Source organism: Thunnus maccoyii, chromosome 13 (assembly GCF_910596095.1).
Source record: "Thunnus maccoyii chromosome 13, fThuMac1.1, whole genome shotgun sequence".
In the NCBI taxonomy this organism is placed as follows: domain Eukaryota; kingdom Metazoa; phylum Chordata; class Actinopteri; order Scombriformes; family Scombridae; genus Thunnus; species Thunnus maccoyii.
Genome location: NC_056545.1, coordinates 25,058,688 through 25,078,829, shown reverse-complemented (window position 1 = coordinate 25,078,829; position 20,142 = coordinate 25,058,688). Strand labels below are relative to the sequence as shown.

At 40.7% G+C, this 20,142-nt stretch overlaps 3 protein-coding genes across 5 annotated transcripts; 1 reads left to right on the top strand and 2 right to left on the bottom strand.

Annotated features, from left to right (window-relative positions):
• Nucleotides 1-920: 920 nt before the first annotated feature.
• aspa (aspartoacylase) lies at nucleotides 921-8,858 on the bottom strand. Its single transcript, XM_042431000.1, has 6 exons — nucleotides 8,399-8,858; nucleotides 5,725-5,920; nucleotides 4,104-4,197; nucleotides 3,854-3,961; nucleotides 2,224-2,333; nucleotides 921-2,080 (listed from the first exon to the last, which is right to left on the bottom strand). The coding sequence occupies exons 1-6, from the start codon at nucleotides 8,638-8,640 to the stop codon at nucleotides 1,889-1,891; spliced, it is 942 nt and encodes a 313-aa protein (XP_042286934.1). The 5' UTR covers nucleotides 8,641-8,858; the 3' UTR covers nucleotides 921-1,888.
• A 2,575-nt stretch (nucleotides 8,859-11,433) lies between these two features.
• On the bottom strand, nucleotides 11,434-16,172 carry pho (phoenix). Its single transcript, XM_042430996.1, has 5 exons — nucleotides 15,786-16,172; nucleotides 14,724-14,997; nucleotides 14,499-14,626; nucleotides 14,382-14,424; nucleotides 11,434-14,288 (listed from the first exon to the last, which is right to left on the bottom strand). Exons 1-5 carry the CDS (start codon nucleotides 15,959-15,961, stop codon nucleotides 11,787-11,789), a joined length of 3,123 nt encoding a protein of 1,040 aa, XP_042286930.1. The 5' UTR covers nucleotides 15,962-16,172; the 3' UTR covers nucleotides 11,434-11,786.
• Nucleotides 16,173-16,231: 59 nt separating this feature from the next.
• c13h11orf54 (chromosome 13 C11orf54 homolog) lies at nucleotides 16,232-19,499 on the top strand. 3 transcript variants are annotated; one of them, XM_042430999.1, is made up of 9 exons: nucleotides 16,232-16,326; nucleotides 16,566-16,646; nucleotides 16,749-16,847; nucleotides 17,183-17,256; nucleotides 17,371-17,472; nucleotides 17,839-18,015; nucleotides 18,296-18,445; nucleotides 18,771-18,887; nucleotides 19,096-19,499. In XM_042430999.1, exons 2-9 carry the CDS (start codon nucleotides 16,580-16,582, stop codon nucleotides 19,267-19,269), a joined length of 960 nt encoding a protein of 319 aa, XP_042286933.1. In that variant the 5' UTR covers nucleotides 16,232-16,326; nucleotides 16,566-16,579; the 3' UTR covers nucleotides 19,270-19,499. The 3 variants fall into 3 exon arrangements, with proteins under 3 accessions (XP_042286933.1, XP_042286932.1, XP_042286931.1); XM_042430998.1 differs by having other exon boundaries at nucleotides 16,239-16,326; nucleotides 16,547-16,646; XM_042430997.1 differs by lacking the exon at nucleotides 16,232-16,326 and having other exon boundaries at nucleotides 16,472-16,646.
• Nucleotides 19,500-20,142: the final 643 nt, after the last annotated feature.

Here is a 20,142-nt window from a genome sequence, read left to right as displayed (position 1 = left end):
ACTTTCTAATATGAATTCATCTCTGAGAACAAGAAGCAACTAATAGTGTCTTGCAACAACAACGTTCTCAGTTGTGCTGTAATTGTAGCATTTAGTGTTTAGTCATTGCAAAGGATGCATCATTGTAAACACATCTGTCGTTTGCAGATGCTGAACATCTTATCTGCAACATACTTTTTATACGTACACAACATGCAATGTTGTGTTAAAATGCGTCAGTGACAGATGTTTTTTTTTTTTTTGAAAAGTAGCTCAAGTGTGTGCTGTGACAAAGACGACATAGAGTTTTGTTAAAAATGAGACAAATTAGACTAAGCTTTGGACAAGATTTTCAACACTTAAATTAATCTAATCTAATCTAATCTATCTAAATCAAGTGGTTAGAAGTCAAGGCTCCGAATGTGTTCTTAATATTTTACCAAATGACATCTACCCCTTTATGGCTGCATAAAGAGTTTAAATATGGACTGTCATCCAATTATATGAAACATAATGAATGTTCTAGTATATATGAATATACAGCATATATGTGGTGTTTTTGATTATTTCTGTCAAGTATAAAAACTTTGGTTGTATATTTGAGCTATAGATATGTAGTTCTGGAACAAGAAAAGTTCTGCTATTGAAATAATTAAAGGGTAAATTCCTTGATAATGGCATGCTGGCTATAATGTTTTGACATGCACTTCAGCAGTGGCAGGCTGAAGAGCAAAAGATCCAGCTCTGACAGTCTGCAACTACTCCATTATATTCTAGGTTGCAGCAGAGGGCCACATACAGATTACAGATCAGTGGTTGTGTGATGCCCTCTTGTGGCTGCAAGTGCATGACAAAACAAGCATGACGGAGTCAAAGCAACACAGTATGAAGAGTGCATCTGCAACAACAATAATAAACAATAAAATAGCATAGTACTATATTTATTGATTGGACAATTTCCACAGGACATCAAAGACAGTGAGTTTTACTAATCTTATAAATGTTGCTACCAAAAATAATGAATTAACATTATAAAAATGAATGACTGTAAGACCACAGCGATACACTTTGAGACAACAAAGACGTAAAAACATTAGAAAGTACATATGCTTTCCATTATTCAAGTCCTATACATCACTTAAAACCAAACATACAGTACAAGGATATCAAAATAGACACATATATATTATTATAAAACATGTTTCAAACTGCATCCCATTTGTATTGAGGAACAGAACACATACCATTTCTTATCAAAATAATATCTTGTTATCCAACACGTAATCTACAAATTCCACTCCAAATTTGTTGTGCAATTTTCACTGAAATCTCTCTTTTTTTTTTAAGGCAACAATAGGACAGCACCACAGATGCAACCACTGGAGTTACAGGTAGGTAGTATCAAAGGCCACAAAAACCCTCCCGAAGATTTTACAAGTATAATTTCAGAAGAAGACAAATGACTACAGTTTTGGGTCAAAAGTTGCAGGTTATGATCCTCAATGGCCTTCCTGAGCAGTAAAAAGGAAACTTAAAGAATGGTGTATAAGGATTCATAAGTCATCCATGATTAAGCCTGGCCTTTAATATTATAAAAATTTAGTTGATTTAATGTAAATAGGTTTTTAAATAACAATAGTATCATAAATACTTATCACAACGATATACCAGTCTTCAGATGAAAGACTTTCACAGTGACTCTTTGCAAAGCCTCCACAAATGTTCTTTGCATAGTTAATTGATTTTCTGATAGTAAACGCATAAAAAACTAAATCAGAGTGTAAAAGATGGTATCTAATCAATATGTGAGGAAAGTCTGTCATTTGCTAACAGAACAAAGTGCAAAATCTATACATGTTGCTGTGACTAGCACATATTCAAGATCGCTGTTAGCCTTACAAACCAGTTTTTATGCTTTTCTGATGCTGCTTGCCACCAAGGTTTCTCGCCTGGTGGTTACAAACGCCTGTTGTTTTTCATAATAGGCTGCCTCATTAATAAAAGTGGGATAGACGGTTCCAGAGCCTTGGTAGTGGATGGTCTTCCCATCAAACGTTTGGAACATAGGGTCACCGGGGTTCAGCGGCTCCCAGTCGCAGTCCTGAAACAACAACAAGCAATAACCACAGAAGAGTAACTTGAGTGTGTTGCTCCAAGGAAAACATCAACCAAGGATTTCTCATTTCCTCTTTCATAATATCTTATATTTACAGGTGCAATGGGTCAAATATGTTTTTTTTTAACCTGCAGATTGGGGTGCACCATGGCAATGATGTTTCCGTTGGCATCTCTGGGGTAGTCGATCCTCTCTGTGACCCGGAAAACTTCCACTGTACAGGGAGGGAACTCCATACCTAAATAACACACAGCACACAACATCTCTGATATTGTAAGCATCTTAAAGAAACCTGTTGAACACTAATGAAAAATGTGACTATCACAAAAAATTCAAGCATTTTTAGCTTTTTGTAATACTTTTTCATACTTTTTCACCTTCAGGTCATGTTATCCTCAGAATCATGGCACTTATTCCACTTAGAGGAGAAAAAAAACTTTCAGTATTTTCAGTTATTTTGAAATAATGGACACAATCTGAGACTTAAAAAATCCCCAATATATTAACATAAGTAAACAAAAGTTGATGTTTTATGTGGGATACCATGATGTCATGTGATTTAAAAAAAACAACAACTGTATATGCAAGGCTGGATTACCAACCAGGCATAGCGGCCCAGGGGCCCCAAAAGCCCAGGTTTGCTCCATATCATTCGGGTCTATTTTATTAATCAAAAAAATGTAACAAATTTGCAAAAGTGAAGTATAATATCAGCTATGACTGGTCTTCCGTCTTGTGGTCCTGGTCTTGAGGAGGGACTCTTTTATCGAATTGCACACACAAAACTGAGGGCAGGGTAATATCATTCCATCATAGAGTACTGTAAGACTGCAACCAACAATTATTTTCATTATTAACAGGTCTGACAATTGTCTTCTTTAATTATCAATTTATTGTTCAGGTGCTGAAAGATGGTAGACATTGCCAAAATGGCCCAATTCAACCTCCGAAACAACACAGGAAGGGCAGTGCTTTTTGAGTCCAGACTCAAATGCTTTGCTTTGCAACCTAAGTGAGACCACTCAGCTGTATTGATATGCAAGGTGCAGCATGGGGGTTCCAAAAGTCATCACCATTGCCGACTGAATCTATGTGATGGTTATTCTGCAGAGGAAGTCATGTTGAACTGTAACAGCAATGTAATCTCGTATAGCTTAAAGAGTTGTTTCGTCATGGTGCTCAGCTTCAGAGAGCAGGAACACCAATTCATCACCATGCCAGAGCATTCATCAGCACCAGTGTGGCCCCACGACAGAAGATTACCACACTCATTGGCAGCCAGACCCTAATGACATGGAAACTGACCAACTCCCAACAAGCAGGCCATTCAACAGCAGGCCAGTCGGGGGAAACCAACAGAACTGCAACTCACACTTGGCACAGACCGCTTGTTTACGTAAAAAGGGGAAGGAAAAGCTGCTTTGCACCTAAACATGCAAACACTGTTCCATGTTGTGGGGAAGAAAAGGGGTAGAGCGGAGGCGAAGATGAGGCAAATGCAGATAAATTTAGACTTCTGGGTGTAGGTAAATCAGACGGGCACCCATGAGTTATATGTCATTTCTCATCTAGTTTCTCGTTATGCTGACAGATGTACAGACTGACCATAAAGTTACATAACACACAATGAATGAATCATAATATTAATCATCCCCAAGGAAAAATTCTAGAGACAGTGTAGTTATTTCCTGCAAAAATGGCCTCTTGCCATATAAACGTGGTATGTCATAACTTACATTTTTAAGCTGCTTCCCCTACCTTCATTAAACAGATCGATGAAGTCCAGGGCATGTTTCAGTATTGCCCTCATAGCTTCAAAGATGTTACTCCTCAAAACACCTTGAGGCTGAGGACCCACTTCCAGACCTGCAATAAAACAATCAAAAGACTCATTTGCACATGTAAAACTATTTCCCACCAACTGAATGGACACCTTGGGAATGGCTTAAACGTTATTTCCTTTGTCCATAGTCTCCCTGAGCGATTTGGCTGTTCTTGAGAGACTCACCAACAGGGTGCTTGGCTACAGAGCGTGAAGTGGAATATTTCAGAAGAGGGTGTTCATTCAGCAGAACAAGACAGCTGGCTGGAGCGATGGCTTTCTGCAACACAAAAGCAGCAAAAACAAGATCTAGCAAAAAAATAAAAACACACCTTAACAAAGTCACATGCGTCACATCAGCCAGCTGTCTTAAGCAGAGCTACTTTAACTGTGAGTGACTAGTTTAAGCTTCTGCTCAACAGAATGGAATTAAATTGAAAATGACATTTGCACCAACTCACATCGCAACAAATATGACACATGCAATAAAAAGCAAACAAACTCAATGACCATGTGCATGAATCAAGCTTAAGTTGGTAGTCTGTCTTGGTAATCAGTAAAGGCACAAAATCATTTTCAGCACAAACAGCACTGTGATTCTTGTCTTTATAATTTATTGTTGTCAATTGTTGTCACCATGTTCTCCTGAGTTTAAGGTGTGGATAATTCAAATAATAGTAGATTGTTTGTGTTTATTTGTCTTGACTGAGAGGTCTCTGAATCAGTGGAGGACCCGAGTTGACTGCAGGGCTCCAACATCTCTCTGCTCAAGTCCAGACAAAGTCATCAGTACTGTCCTGTACATTCTCCCCATTCTACAACACATATTATAGAAGCCTGCCTTTAGTCATTAGACGAGGCTCAATCCCTGTTGAGGAAACCAGCCTGACTCAGTTTCTGAGCAGAATAATGATTGCTGGCAGTTACCAGAAAGTCAGTCAAAGAACTCAAAGTTCAGTTTGTTATCTAACACACAGCAAAGAAATGAGTCATCATACAGCTGATGCTTGGTGATAGTATACTGGGCTTTATGCATTTCTGTGTAAGCATTTTGTGTTAGAACACGTTGCTCATAAGCTCTGTCACAAAGATACTTTTGGCTTTTCTTTTTCTCCCTGGTGTTGCTCTGCATGCCTTTGTTTTGTGCTGTAGAGCAAGAAAAGGAACAAGAACTAATAAGAGACCTTGCACAATATATTCCAAACAGGTAAGCAAGCTAATGTAATGTTTGCAAAGTGAGGTTTGTATTTTTGCCATAAAGCAATTTGCACATTGCAGCAATGTGCCAAAACAAATGTTATGCTATATGTACCATCATCAAAGGCCCTGAACACCTTTGTATATGTATATGAAACACATAAAGGCATCTTCTCACACTCATCTGCCATTTGTGGCTCAGAGAACATAATAACCAAAGAAAAACAGGTGACCCTCGGGTGTGTTTGGATGGTTGATCCTTTAGATGAGTTTGTCCAACACGTAAAGGTAAACAGATCATGACATTATTCACATAGGTTAACTGAACCTCTCCAAAGAGAGCTAATTTTAGTAAAACATTGACTCTTCAGCACACAAGATGATTTGGAAGATAGATGTAAGAGGAAACCAGAGACACAAAGTCTCTAGCTGTCACTTTCTCTCTTTTTGAGAAGTTTAAAAAAAATGATACATGTTGCATACTGTAAATTATGGAAATGGTTACAGCCGCAGATCCCCATAATAGCTAATGCTACTCCTACAGAGGTGTGTTTGTGCTGTGAGGTGTAAAGATTCAGTCAGATTTTAAACCTCTCTCTGAGGTCGTCACCTTGATGTAGTTCATCATCTGCAGATTGAAGTGGTCTTTGGAGCTTTCCAGAATTAGAGTGGAGCCCATGTTGGACGTCGTGTTGTGGAGGTCAAAGATGACATCGTAGGCCTCTGGGCTTCCTTTAGGTCCAAATATCCTGTTGATCTCCTGAGCTCTCTTCACCTCGTAGGGCAGGTCATCTCCCTCCAGGGCACTGCAGGGCACATGCACACACACACACGCACACACACGCACACACACGCGCACACACACACACACACACACACACACACACACATACACACATACACGCACATGCACGCAGCATTAGAAAGCGGTCAATCAAAGAATTCATATTTGACGTCATCAGATTTATATCTTATCAGAAAGTTAGGCTGAAAAGAACAATGAACAATGAAACATGTTAATGATTTACACAAAGGTGTGTACTTGTCCAAGATACCCTGTAACACTTTTACCTAACTGTTCTGTCTCTGTGGATAGAAGCCTGCATGTTAACACAGTAACTGTGTGGTTAAATTAGAGATCATCTACAACAAGCGTCAAAAGCCAAAAAACAAGAATTTCCTGTTTATGTGGTGAATGTATGCATTGTATTTCCAACAGTTTTTCACGTGTGGGTAACAGGAAAACATTAATAACTGTGACTGCAGATGATTACACCTATTTTGTTGTTAATGTAGAAAGTCATGACAGTCATTAAGTCTACACTGGGACACAAAAGCTGGATTCAACAGGACAGTGGCCTCCTTTTGTGAGCATTCAGAAGAAATTTAATCCACTTTCTCCACTTTCTCTTGCATGTCGGCACTAAATGATCCTTGAGAAGTTTGTTTTGTCCCCCGGGCTAAGCTTGCTTTTTTCCCTAGACAGACATTACACTGTATATGCTCTCCACAGAGAGAATGAGAGCTGCCCTTTTTCTCTCTCTCTTAGCTCTTTTAAAGCATTTCAAAATAACCCCTAGTCTAGGACATTCTCCAAACTACTGTAGAATAGCACCTCTGCTGCCCATATTGTCTCACCTCCCTCACATCTGCTCTTTAGACCCCATTTTCAGCAAATATCTGGTATTGTCTGGACTGCCGGCACATCAGTACACAGGCATAGTGTCAGCTACAGCTGATAAAGTGGTCTCCAACATACTAAGTTAAACTGAAATGACACACAGTCACTAAATATGGGGAAGAGCAGAGTTGTCTGTCTATTTAAGTTGAAGAAAATGACACTGTGTGCTGTTTTTAGAAAGTAGTTAATCTTCTTATATGTTGCCTTCAGAAAGGCCAAACAGTTTGTAAGCTGGAGAGCGCTGAGAAGATCTTTTAAGAGAAAAAAAAAATCTGCATGATGAGGCAGTGACAGTCACTTCCCCCATACGATGAGAGCTTTCACAAAGACACTACTGAAAAATATGTTGTATATCATCAGAAATCCTTCAATAGTATCACTATTAAGTACACTTATTGTCACTCTACTGTATATACACACTATCCAAAAGTACCGTAAACACCACAATATTCCCATAACAGGAATATCAGTGATACCATATGATGGCAAAAGGTCAAGATTGAATAAATAAATAAGTCCACTTAAAAATATCATGGTGATAATCATAATTTCCCCTCTGGAAACAACAAACACACTACAATAACCTTGGGAGTGTTATTACATTGTTCCTATTACGATTTATGAATAGAGATGCTGTTATCCAACCACATTAGTAAATAGGCTGCTGTGCGTGCTCGTGCACACTTGACTGTATGAGCCAGGGTTTGCATAAGACTTAATTTTACGCTGTAGTGCACACACAAAAAAAAAAGGAGCGAAAAAAAATCGTCTTAAATCATTTGCAGCTCGGTCACGTTTCGCTCACGTTTTTCCTGCTGGCTGGCAGTCAGCTGAAGTCCAAGAGGAGGGGGCACGCTGCTCGGCTGTTATTGGCAGAGGCGCAGGTGAGGGGGGTGGGACGGGGTGGGGGTATGGGGGGCATGGACGATGGTAAACACAATCACACAATCACACACACACACACACTACCTGTGATAATAACAGTATGATGGAAGTGTCCACGTGACTGTTTTACTGTAGGAATTCCTACAATAAAAGAGTATGAATCCTATATTCAGACGTCCTACACCTTGTTTACGTCCACACCGCGTTGTTTTTCATTCTATTGTGTTAACCATCATGTTCTCACTGAGAGATCCCAGAATCTTTTCCTCATTTGTCTACCAGAGCACACACATAAATGGTCAATTATGTCAATAATGTTACATAATTTAAGCTGTCATTACATTTTCCATCACATTTCCACTCACTGTGGCCCAGATCCTTTAACACAGATGGATCCTTAAGGAGATTCCACTGGGTCCCAAGCACAATAATTAGCTCGGATTTTAGTCATTTCATTCGCAAAAAACTACCGTAATGGCAACATGTACTTACAGTAAGTAAGACCATTCACACAATGTCAGAATTTACAGCACTAGTATGCAAATGTGCCATGTTTTTTTTCAGTAGACCCATAAAATTGAGCTCAAAACCAAATCCGAAAAATTAATTTTGTGGATCCGTGCCATGAAACAGATTGTGTTCAACACGTGACAGCAGATAGGAACAACAGCACCCAGCAGCGACACTGGCTATGACAGCAGGTGTGTGTTGTGTTTACCTGAGGTTTTCTGGTGTGAAGGCTCGGTTCAGATCCGTGTCCACATATCTGGTGCATTTCTCCACAGCCCTCGGGTTGGTGATGAAAGGTTTGGTCACGACCCCTTTCCTCTGTATCTCGGCGCTATTCTTCACCCACAGGTTCACGAGCGTCACGCCGGACATCTCGTTCCCATGAGTCCCTCCGAAAATCGCTACTCTCCTGGCCTCGTTCAAACACACGCTGTTGTTATAAGAAGACATATCTAGACAGAGAAACTGTGCAGAGCCTGGATGAAGACACGTTGGTCTCAACGGCAGAGGAAAAGTTTCCAGCTGGAGCTTCGCAGCCTCACTGTTTAAATGCCCACTGTGGCTGCGCGCTTACGTAACGTGCCCGCTGGGCTGTCACGATCAGTCACCGTGCGTAAAAGGCGCTGAGTTGTGCACGACATCTCGAGTTGCAGGCTAAACTCCGGTCAACAAGGTTAGTCCCATTGACTGAATCCAAATGTCCAGACGCCACCGCACTTGCAGACTCGCGGACTTTGCGGGCGCGTTCCCCGTAAGTCTGCGGGTGCTGAGAGCTGTTCAAACCCGCATTTTATCAGGTCCACAAGAGCCCTCAAGCAGACTTTCTGCAGACTTCACCATACCTCCCTCGGAGAGTTACCCCTAATCCTGCAGCAATATAGGCTATAAAATGACGATGTAAAGACAACTACTAATTATTATTATCAATAATAAAAACAACAACAACAACAACAATAACAATAAGCTTTGTAAAATGTGTACTTTTGATGACTTTTTTCACTTTTGTTGTGATGTAGTGAGGTATAATGTATACACACAGAACAGGCCTATAGGCTAAATAAAGTGGATTTGTTTTTTATAATCTGCTAATGTAGACGGGCAAAGGTTGGTTTTTTATCGGTCTACAATGTGAAGGTGCTTAGTTGAGTAAGTAAACCTGCAGTGTGGAACTTTTACATATAAGTGAACTTCCGTAAGAACTTGCCAAACAAGTTCACACAATGCTCATTAAGTTTATCACCGCCAGATAAATCTATCTGTATTTCACAGTACATAGTTTTTAAATCTGATGTCTGTGGCGACTTTCCCGCGCTGGCGCACCGGAAGTGCTGGTAGTACACATTTCTGTGGCGGAAAATAGATATTTACCTCATTACCTCTGCCCTGGGGGTGGGGGGAACGACCTGTATGCAGGAGACGACAGCGTAGAGTGTTTTTGTAATTACTCACAATTCCAGAAGGGGGAGACAAAGGTCCCCCACCGCAGCTTCAATCTGAATATAATATTAGCAGTGTTCAGCAGGTCATGCAAACGGGAAATCTCGCTGAGCACTGTGAACAGATTTGCTAAGTAAAGCAGCAGAGACTGCACATATCAGAACCATCAAGAACCCAGAAAAAACACTTTGAAATGAGTCACAGGGTCAGGAATTTCAATTTATCTCCATGGAAACACTTAAGGTTGAAGTCCCGTCTCAGTGCATTTTATCCCCTCGCGGCTCAGCGCCATCACAGACTTGATGTGCCGACGGTGAACGTGTCACGGTACTGTAACTCACTGAAGTCTGCGAGGGCAAGTCTGCAAGTCCGGAGGGTGAAAGTTTGGATTCAGTCTTTGTTTACCTCATCACTGTCAAATTAATGGAAAATACTAACTGGTTTCCAGTGACGTTCTTCTTAATAAAGTGTAATCAATGTTACGGGAGTGTTCAAAGTTAGATTTGACTGGACACAGTACTTCCGGTCATTACCTTCAAAATGAAACTGACACTTGAGAAATAACTGAGTGGACACAAGATGAGCACTTCAGGAAGAAACGACTGAAAACACAATCACAGCGTTTCCCCCCAAAAAGTCCACGTCACAAGATGTGCAGCTACACAATCTGCAGGATTAAGACTGAACCAAGGCTTCCGTAAAGCATAAATAACATAAAACATGTACCTGTTCCTATAGAGGTCTCAAGATACCATTTACAGTTGCAAATAGCAATTATCTTCAATATCGATTAACGTGACAATTATTTTCTTGATTAATCGTTTTGTTTTAAAAATATCAGGAAATAATAAAAAATGCAAAGTGAGTCAAAGGTGATGTCTTCATATGTCTTGATTTTCTGACCCAGAGATGATTAATCATAACATCACACATTTTTGCAAGCATTAGCTGAAATGAGTAAAATGATTATTTGATTATTAAAATATGATTGTTGATTCATTTTCGGTCAATCATTTAATTGACTTATCAATTATACCACTATTGATCCTCCTTATTAAATTTATAGCGTTCATGGTGTAGAAATAGGAGCAGACAAATAAAATTATTTTAAAAACTTTGACCCATCTGAATTGTGCAAAATGGAAAATGTCCATATTTGGTACATTAGTCTGTCAAAAGTGAAGTGAGCCACCAACACGCAGAAGCACAATCACAAATGAAATACCAGAGAATGTTCCTTTCTTCAGAAAGTATCCCTGAAAATGTTTTACCCATAGTAATGGCACAGTATTACCCATTAACCTCATGAATGGTTCTAAAGCTGCACTTTGTTACAACTGCAAAAAAACACTGAGTCACTCAGACAGAGCAGATCATTTTCAGTAAAAGAGCAGAGGTGGCTGACATGGTGGAGCGATCTCCTCAACAGTGTTGAGCAGCCCGAAATTTCCAGCACAGAAACTGACAATTACACCCTCATCATCATAAACCCTTTGAACTTTAAACACCATTAACAGAACAAGCACAAGTGTAGGGTGTAAAAAAGCGCTATCGTACCTTTGCAGCCATGAATATATTACGCATCAAATGTATGTCTATCATTTCTACTCAAGGAAGAGTTGCAGTGCAACATGCTCAAAACTATGCAAGGATAAGAAAAAATAAGTTTCTAGTGGTAAGAAAACTAGAAGAAAAATGACCTTGACTTTTCTTCCAAATGCCAATTAAATGTTCAGGTTTAAACCAATAAAGTTAAATTAAAAATATAAAATAAAAAGCATTGTCTAACAATTTGTTCCACAGTCAAAGAGTGTTCACAAACCAATTTATTTCAAGTTTTAATTTTCAAGTTTAGGAAAAGTTTTTCCTCCAAATATTGTAACTTTCCCATTCTGGAGCTTTTCTTTCAAAAACACAAAACATTCATGGTTTTTTATGGAGTGTTATTGCTCAAGATCAATATCTCAACACCAAAAAGGTTGAGAGCCATGATAGTAAAAAAAAAAATGCTTTGATACAAAACAAATTATATTAAAAAAAACTGTCTCTGTGTCTTTGTTACACTGTTCATCTTGAAACTTAATTATTTACAGCTGCAGCAGTTTGTTTTGTGCATTCAGGTGGTCAAACTTCAGTGTTTTCTGTTGATCTAAGACTAATCAGTGCATGAGGAAGTCCTCACTCAGATTATAAAGTCTCCTCTTCGCTTTTATGCGCTTGTTTTTACTGATATTGTTAGAGGAGGACATTTCAAAACGTGAAGGAGAGTCAGTGTCTGGTAACATGGAGCTACTGGATATGAAACTGGGGACAGCAGTTGGATTATTTCTTTCCTTCTTTTCCTTCTTTTTATGTTTATGGGGCTCTAATTCAACAGATTCAGCCAACGATTGCCCCTCCGGCAAGACGTTATCAGTGCGTTTCTTTTTCATTTTCTTTTTCTTGTCTTTGACATCATTTAATGTCTGACTTCCAGGTACTTCTGGAGCTGCTATGTCTGCTGTTTCCTTGGCGGCTTGGTCAGAAGTCCTGCTATCATGGGATCTTTCAGCACTGTGACCATGTTCGCCCTTTGGATCCAGAGGAGAGGCGAATTGTTTTTTCTTGTGTGAAGTCAGCGTGAATATTTCTGATTCAGCATCTTCAATGTCAGTTGGTGGATTCTCTTTTATCTTTTTCTTCTTCTTCTTCTTCTTCTTCAACACAACAGCCTCATCAATTTGCGAACATTCCACATCAGCTGCACTTTCCGTGGGGGTTACCGGCTCACTTTCCTCTCGCCTCCGTTTCTTCTTCCTTTTCACCCCACCGTCAGTAGTTTCGGGCAAATCGCTCTGACATGTTTCGTTTGGTTCCTCGAAATCCCGCTCGTGACCTTTATCTGACATCTTCCTCTTCCTTTTCTTTTTCCTGACCCCGTCGTTAGACTCTGCGACAGACAAATTTCCAGCCATTTCTGCTGATTCTGTCTCGAAAGCACCGGCGCTGACGGCAACAGCTTGCGAAGGAGAGCTTTTATCTTGGTTTGTTTGAGCACAGTTTCCCTCTGCATCAGCAGCAAGGAAGGAAGAGGCCCTCTTCTTTTCCTTTTCCCGCACAGACGCTGAATCATGGCTTTGTGCCACAGTGTCATCTGAAATATGTCTGCTCAATATTTCACTCATTCTTTTCTTCTCCTTCTTCTTCTTCTTTTTCTTGGTCACCAGCTCAGCATCTTCGTCTCCAGTTGCTTTCTGGGTTTTGTCAGCAACTTCCCCAGAAGACGTATCTATCCCATCACACACATCGAAACCTGGTATTTTCTTCTTCTTCTTCTTTCCTGCCAGAGTTGCAGCATCATTAGACATGCTCACATCTACACCACCTTCTTCTCCAGATTGAGTAGCATCATTAGAGGAGGACTGTTTCTTCTTTTTGTGCTTTTTTCTCTTCACACAACTGGAGTCTAACGTTTCTTGAGAAGCTGCAGTATTTTCTAAACAACTCTCATGTTCTTCTAACTGATCTAAAGTTGAATTTGATGCTTCTGCATGTATAACTCTCTTTTCCTTTTTCCTTTTCTTCTTTTTCTTCTGTGTCTCAGCATCGTCATTTAGAGGTTCGGCAACTGCGCCGGAGGATAACTGCTCAACATCCTCCTCTTGCTCACTGCTTCTTTTCCTCTTTTTCTTCTTCTTCTTCTTTTTCTCTGTCCCGTCACTCACCACATTACAGCTCTCTGAAAACACAGAATCCTCCTCCATCCTCACGTCACATTCTAAATTACCACCCTTGTCCTCTTGACCACTATTTTCTACTGCAACCTTATTCTTGTTTCTCTTCTTTTTCTTTTGTTTTAAAGGGGGTATTTCTCTCTCATTGACACCATCTTCCACACTCCTCTCTCCTTCCTGTCTCAGCGTGTTGTCGTCATGCAACGAGTTCTCCATCTGATTGTTTTCATTAATCTCCAGCTTGCCGCCAGCCTGCAGCGCCGGGGAATCTGCATCTGTGATTTCCACATCCTCAGATGTTGCAGCATGCTGAGCTTCAGGCAGCTTGTCTTTACCGCCGTGCTCTCCTTTCTCTTTTTTTCTCTTCTTTACCCTGCTTTCATCACCATTGGTGTCCCTTATGAGGTGTGGGGGACTTTGCAGGAGATCTTGGCGTTCTCTGGTTCCAGATTCGTCCTCTGGTTGACCTGTTTGGGACGGATCATCTATGTGAGAAACATCAGCTGTCACAGTGACTGATACCTCTCTGTCCAGCTGCGTATACTCCACTGGGCTTGTAGCATCACTATCGTTATGAAGCTCTTCCTCTCCTGCGTTTTGGTAGAAAAGATTCCTCTTGCATCTCTTTGTTTTTGGCATTTCAGTTTGGGCCACAATGTTCCTGCCACTTTTTATATGTTCATCACTCTTCCTGCTTTCCGCTCTACAAGAAGACGCTCCATCGTCTGTGCTCTCTGTATCTGAAGGCGATAACGTTACCCTTGATATGGATCCCTTAGCTGGCATTTTATGCAGCATCTTCCATTGCCTTCCTTGTGACATTTCTTGACTGGCATTACTAGCTCTCCTCCTCTTCCTCTGTTGTTTTACGTGGTTGTGTCTCTTCTGTGGAGTGTTCAAGGGTTGTGGGCACTTTGCTTTAGATGACAGCACAAAACGTTTCCTTTCCTGCAAGATAACACACAAACACACACACATTAGGTCCAAGTTCACACTCGGGAAGTTCTTCGGGATTCAAGATTCCATGAGTTACTTACTTACCACCACTTTGATGTCCTCATCATCAGACTTTTCTTCTTCTCCTCTGTAACAGTAAAGATGTGATTAATTACACATGTCACTTCAAATAAGCATGAGTACTCCTTGAAATAAACTCACTCTGACAACGGCGGTATCTCCTCCCCGTCCACATCTACTGTTAGTAAAGATGACTCCAGATTATCTCCTCTTTGATAGCTCTGCCACAGCTCTCTGACACATTTAAAGAAGCCTCCCATCCCAAAATTCTGTAAACAGAAAAGACTTTAGAACATATACAACCCTCGCCCCCCCCAAAAAAACAGACAGCTAAAACATGCGTACTGAAGTATTAGTTATCCTTACATGGAGCCTTGTATTCTGTTGGACAAACAACAGATTGCTCTTGGGCTTGCCCTTCCTCTCCGTGAGGAAAGGAAAGCTGTATTTTGGCAGTCTGTATTTCTTCTCTCTCCTCTCTCTGCCATCCTCTCTGTGGGGAGCGAAGCATGAATCCTCACCGTCCTCTAGATCTCTGGGAGATGTTGGGTCTGACCTCAAGGTGGAGTGACGCCGCCTTCGTGACCTCACAGCCTCAGGTACCGACTTCTGAGTTAGAAACAAGCTGTCCCCTGAATCACTGCAGAGACACAATTACACATTCGCAGCGTCAGACTGGAGCATCCTCAGGCTGCTGCAACACAAATAGGGCTGTTACACGGGTAGTTGCATCATCGCTGTGGCATTAGAGCAGTGGTTCCCAACCTTTTTGGCCTGCGACCCCTTCAAATAGAGTCTGCATGGACCCGTTGTGACATGTTGCATTGTCTAACAGTTAAGTTACTGATTATTGTCTTGATTCATTCGTTAATCATCCACAAAATGTCAGGAAATAGTGAAAAATATCTGTTAAAGTTCCCCACAGTCCAAGGTTACATCTTCAAATGTCTCGTTTTGTCTGACTAACAGTCCAAAACCTAAAGATATTCAGTTTATCATCATGTCATCGATATCATCACATTTGAGAAGCTGAAACCAGCTTATTTTATTTAGATTTTTGCTTTAAAAATGACTAAAATGATTATTCAGTAATCAAAACAGCTGCTGATTAATCTAACGAATTGATTAACCTTGCAGCTCTAGAAAAAGCACTTTTTGTTTTATGAGAATGACTTAAAGGCTTGAGGAGGTAAAATACAGAGATCCACAAGAAATAAAGCAAAATTAGAAGAAACCTTGACAAAAAAGAATCACACAGTTGTGTCAAAAATATGTGGATTGGTAGGATACAGAAAAAAATTCTGTATCCTATCCTGTCCTATCATCTCACGCCCACTTTGATTGATCCAGCGACCTCTTCTCAGGGTCCTGACCCCCAGGTTGGGAACCACTCTGGTGGAACCACTGATGATTGAGTAACATTGGTACCTGTCGTTAGCCTCTGGGTCCTGTCTGCTCTGTCCCACAGAAGACTCAAGAAACCTTGATATTTTCTCCACATAATCCGGAGGAGACGTTTCCAGCACAAAGTGACATGACTGTGATGATACCTCAGTGATGGCATCTAATCCACTCCTCTTTACAGGATGATGCCCTGCCTTCATCGTGCAACGCTAGTTCAGAAAAAGATACTAGTCACGGAAGTGGAGATTGGTGTTAAATTTGAGTCGATTCAATCTCCTTGATGCCTCCAACGTAAACATGCAAGAAACGAGTTGATTCTTGCGTTAGTTGTCCGCTACAGATACATGATGATGTATAATTATAAATAAGAAAACATTCCTCAAAACACATGTGGCGGTATATACGTCATCAACGCGACGAATGATCACCTGACCGATCACCAAAGAGGACTAGGGGACGAGAGAGTTCACTGTGTGTACTTCCGTGTTCGACTCGATGCTGATTTTCACACAATCCAGTGATTCAAATGGACGAACCAACTAACTGAAAGCTTCACGAAAAGCTAGTAAGTAGACCATTGAGTTAAGACTTAAATCAAACAAACAAATTAATCTATTACTAATTGATTACAATATAACCCGTGAACAGTTATAACTTAATCTGGCTGCACAGGCGAGGAAACACTATGTGGGATATCTATCTTGTTACACTTTACTCTTTGGTTGTACTTTAACCAGCCAGTAGATGTGCCCGCTATAACAATCTACTTCTCCTGCACCCTACAGTCAGCTGTTTTATGTCCAGCTTACAGTACAGTTATGGCAGATATCAGCAAAACTGAGAAGGTCCAGCTGCACACACCAGATCTGGAGGAACTGCGGGGTGGTAAGGACTTCAGCTTTGATATACAGGCAAAGTGACAGGCATGTTTATAATGCGAGTAATATGTTGATAAAGAGAGAGTAAACACATTATTGCTGGTTGCAGTATTACAAACAGGACTGGAAACCAACTTCGCAGAAGTTCAGGTTTGTGTTGTCGAGTGTCCAGATCTCACCAAAGAGCCCTTCCAGTTTCCTGTCAAAGGTAAGAGCCATGTGTATTTCCCAGTGTGCAGTTTTCAAATGTTCTAAAACTATGCAACACTATACATGTGCATGCAGAATCCCATGAGAAGTGTAAAAATCACATCTCTCTAGCACGCCACCTACTGTACATGCATACATTTTAGCCACTGGCTCTGGATCAAAACACTGATTTAGGTCTGAAATACTAGTAATGCATGTATGCAACGTTGTACCAATGATCATGGCAAGAAAAACCTGTCTCAATGTTCATTTGGGCTCCTGACTGTAGTTTTAAGACAGACTTGAACAAATATGAACCCGTCCTTTAATATCATCTCTTTCCTCACACTGTAGGCTTGTGTGGAAATCCTCGTATCACTGATGTTGGTGGTGTACCGTACCTGATCCCCTTGGTTCAAAAGCACAAGGTAGTTTTTTCAACCACTCACAGCGCAGCATATGGAAACGATGCATGGAGATGATGTGTAATAACTGGTGGTGAATGGGACTTGTCATACTGTCTTCCCCTTTTCTCTTCTCAGGAGTACAACATGAACACTGTATCAAAGGAGCTGGAGCTGCCTGGAGCGTTCATCCTCGGTGCAGCAGCTGCTCCCTCCAGAATCACTGGGATGAACGCGGAGGTTAATCACCTTTACCACCAATACTTTCTGTGTCAGGCAGCTAATAGCAACATGTTGGCGTCACACCATCGAATTCTGACCAAAATGTTAGAGTGAAGTAAACCATAACAGCTGACCAATAGGTGCTCCAGATACTGAATTGTGTATAGGTTCGTTTTCAGCTTGCTCACTGCTCATTTTGTACTATTTACACTGTATTACACAACAGCTCATGTAAACACGTAGTCACTGCAGCCACATGTCCTCCCAGTGAGTGAGATGCTGAATCACTGACCCTCCCTGCAGAGAGTGACAAATAAATCTTTAAAAAAAAAAAAAACCCACTTGAAACACAGAAGTTGACGGAATAACTGTTCTTGTTCCCAGCTGATGCCTCTGGTTTTGACTGAAGCGGAGGGAAGGCCCGCAGTGAACAGCAGCTACTTCTCCTCCATCAATCCAGCCGATGGCCAGTGTTTGCAAGAGAAATACAGCGACAGATTCTCCGGCTGCAACTTCGCACTGCTGGGCAATCTTTATGCTTGTGAAGGGAGGTCCGGAAAGGTAATTAGACTTAATGGATCAAACAAAATCTACAAATGGATGATGGGGTTCCTGCAAAAATGCATTCTCATTATTTACTTTGGTTTTTGACAAATAATGAACTTCTCTGGTTATATATGAACCCAAACACAATTATCTGGGTGTCATTAACCAAGTTTTTGTGCATGAACTTCGGCCTTTGGACATGTTTGCTCCCGACATATGAAAGAAGAAACATTAACAAATGTAAAGTGACTATATAAGCTGAGTTGACACGTTCTCTTCATGTGTGCCCCCTTAGGTCATAGAGGTGAGGGCTAAGAAGAGAACAGGAGGCCACAGTCTTGTGACGGCCTTGAGGAAGACTCTTGAAGATCGTTACCCTGATAAAAGCCTGGCTCTGGGAGGCACCTTCATCATCCAGAAAGGGAAAGCTAAAATCCATATCATGGCAAGTATTGTCAAGAAGAAGGCGCAGAATGAGGGACTGATTGTTACTGTCAAGTTTCAAAGGAGGAATGGGTCTCTGTTCTCTGTGTATCATGTTGTTTTGCATTTAAATGGTTGTTCATGATCACTTGATTGTTTTCTGAGGATGAATATATGGTTGCCTGTTGCCTGGGGTCACAGCCAATTCCTTTTTGTCACCTGTTGTAAATGGCCATCATTTGCAACAGTAAAAAAAACCCAAAACATTGTGGAAGCAAATAACACTTTCTTGCCTCACTGTCAAGTTTCAAACATTGATTAATTTCCTTGTGTTGACTCATACATAGCCTAGAGAGTTCTCAGCCTGCCCCCTCAACACCAACGATGAGGTCAACAACTGGCTCAAGCACTTTGAGGTCAGCGCCCCACTCATCTGCCAGTCAGTGCTCGTATCCAGAGATCCTGTAAGTAAAGCAAACACACTCATCTCAATGAGACAGATGAGATAAGATGAGTTCATGATTGAAGCACAACACTTAAAAAAGGACCTTGTATCTGGTTACAACTACATTATAGTGTGTTATAAACAATTTATGAAGTGTTTATATACTGCTTATAAATGCTAAACAAGGGGGGTTAAAAGTGTTACTCTGCTGTGTGTTGTGTATTCAGGGTTTAGACCTGCGTGTGGAACATACCCACTGCTTCAGTCACCATGGAGAAGGTGGCCACTACTACATAGACACCACACCCGACAGTGTGGAGTACCTGGGCTACTTCATGCCTGCAGAGTTTGTCTACCGCATCGACAGGCCCAGAGAGACCCACACAGTTGGACGGGATTGAAACACAGTATAAACAGCAGCACAGCATCTCTTGATCTAATCTAAATTAATCAAGCAGTATGTGATTTACGTTAGGTCCTATGATTTATAAAATCCCACAAAAAATTTACAATGAAAATGATTTGTTAGCATCATTTGCTCTCATAATTCTTCTATTAACTTCTATTCTTCTATCTTCTAATAACTTCAGAAAATTTCATGTATTATAATAAAAACAATCTTGAATTTGTCTGTTTTGGCTCTTTTTTTGTTTGTTCACATTGAAGTAGTACATTTTATTATTTGGGTAAATTTGGGACCTTGAACCACATAGACTGCCAACTCCATCATGATAAAATATTGTGCAAGACAGGTCAGACTAGACAGTCGCAGTAAGTAAAGACAGACAGAACTATCACTTTACACACTCATGGTCCTCATACACAGTGGTTTTCACTTGCTAACCCTCTTGAGGACAGGGGAGGTGTTTACAAAATGTGCTTGATTGACATCTATCTAACTCCTGCACCTGTTGAGGTGGGATAGCAGAGATCTAATCAGCCAGAAGTGAAAACACCTGTGTATGTTAGCTATCAGAACCATATAGAAGAGAGCTATCAGAGGTTACATATGTATAACTGTAACCCTCATCCTGGTTTTAGAGCCAACGCTGGTTAAGTTATCCCCAGAGAAGAATTGTCATTTCTACACTCGTGGAACGATGTATGACGTGTGAACTACACATTTAAGGATTTACAAACCCACACCTTTATCATTCTCACTTCCCACTTCATTTTTGTTATGAAAGCAGTATGAACCCCATCACATTTGTTCCTCCCAGAATGAGTTTTAGTATTTTTTACTCTGTTTCCCCAATTCTGTTTCATACTCCCAA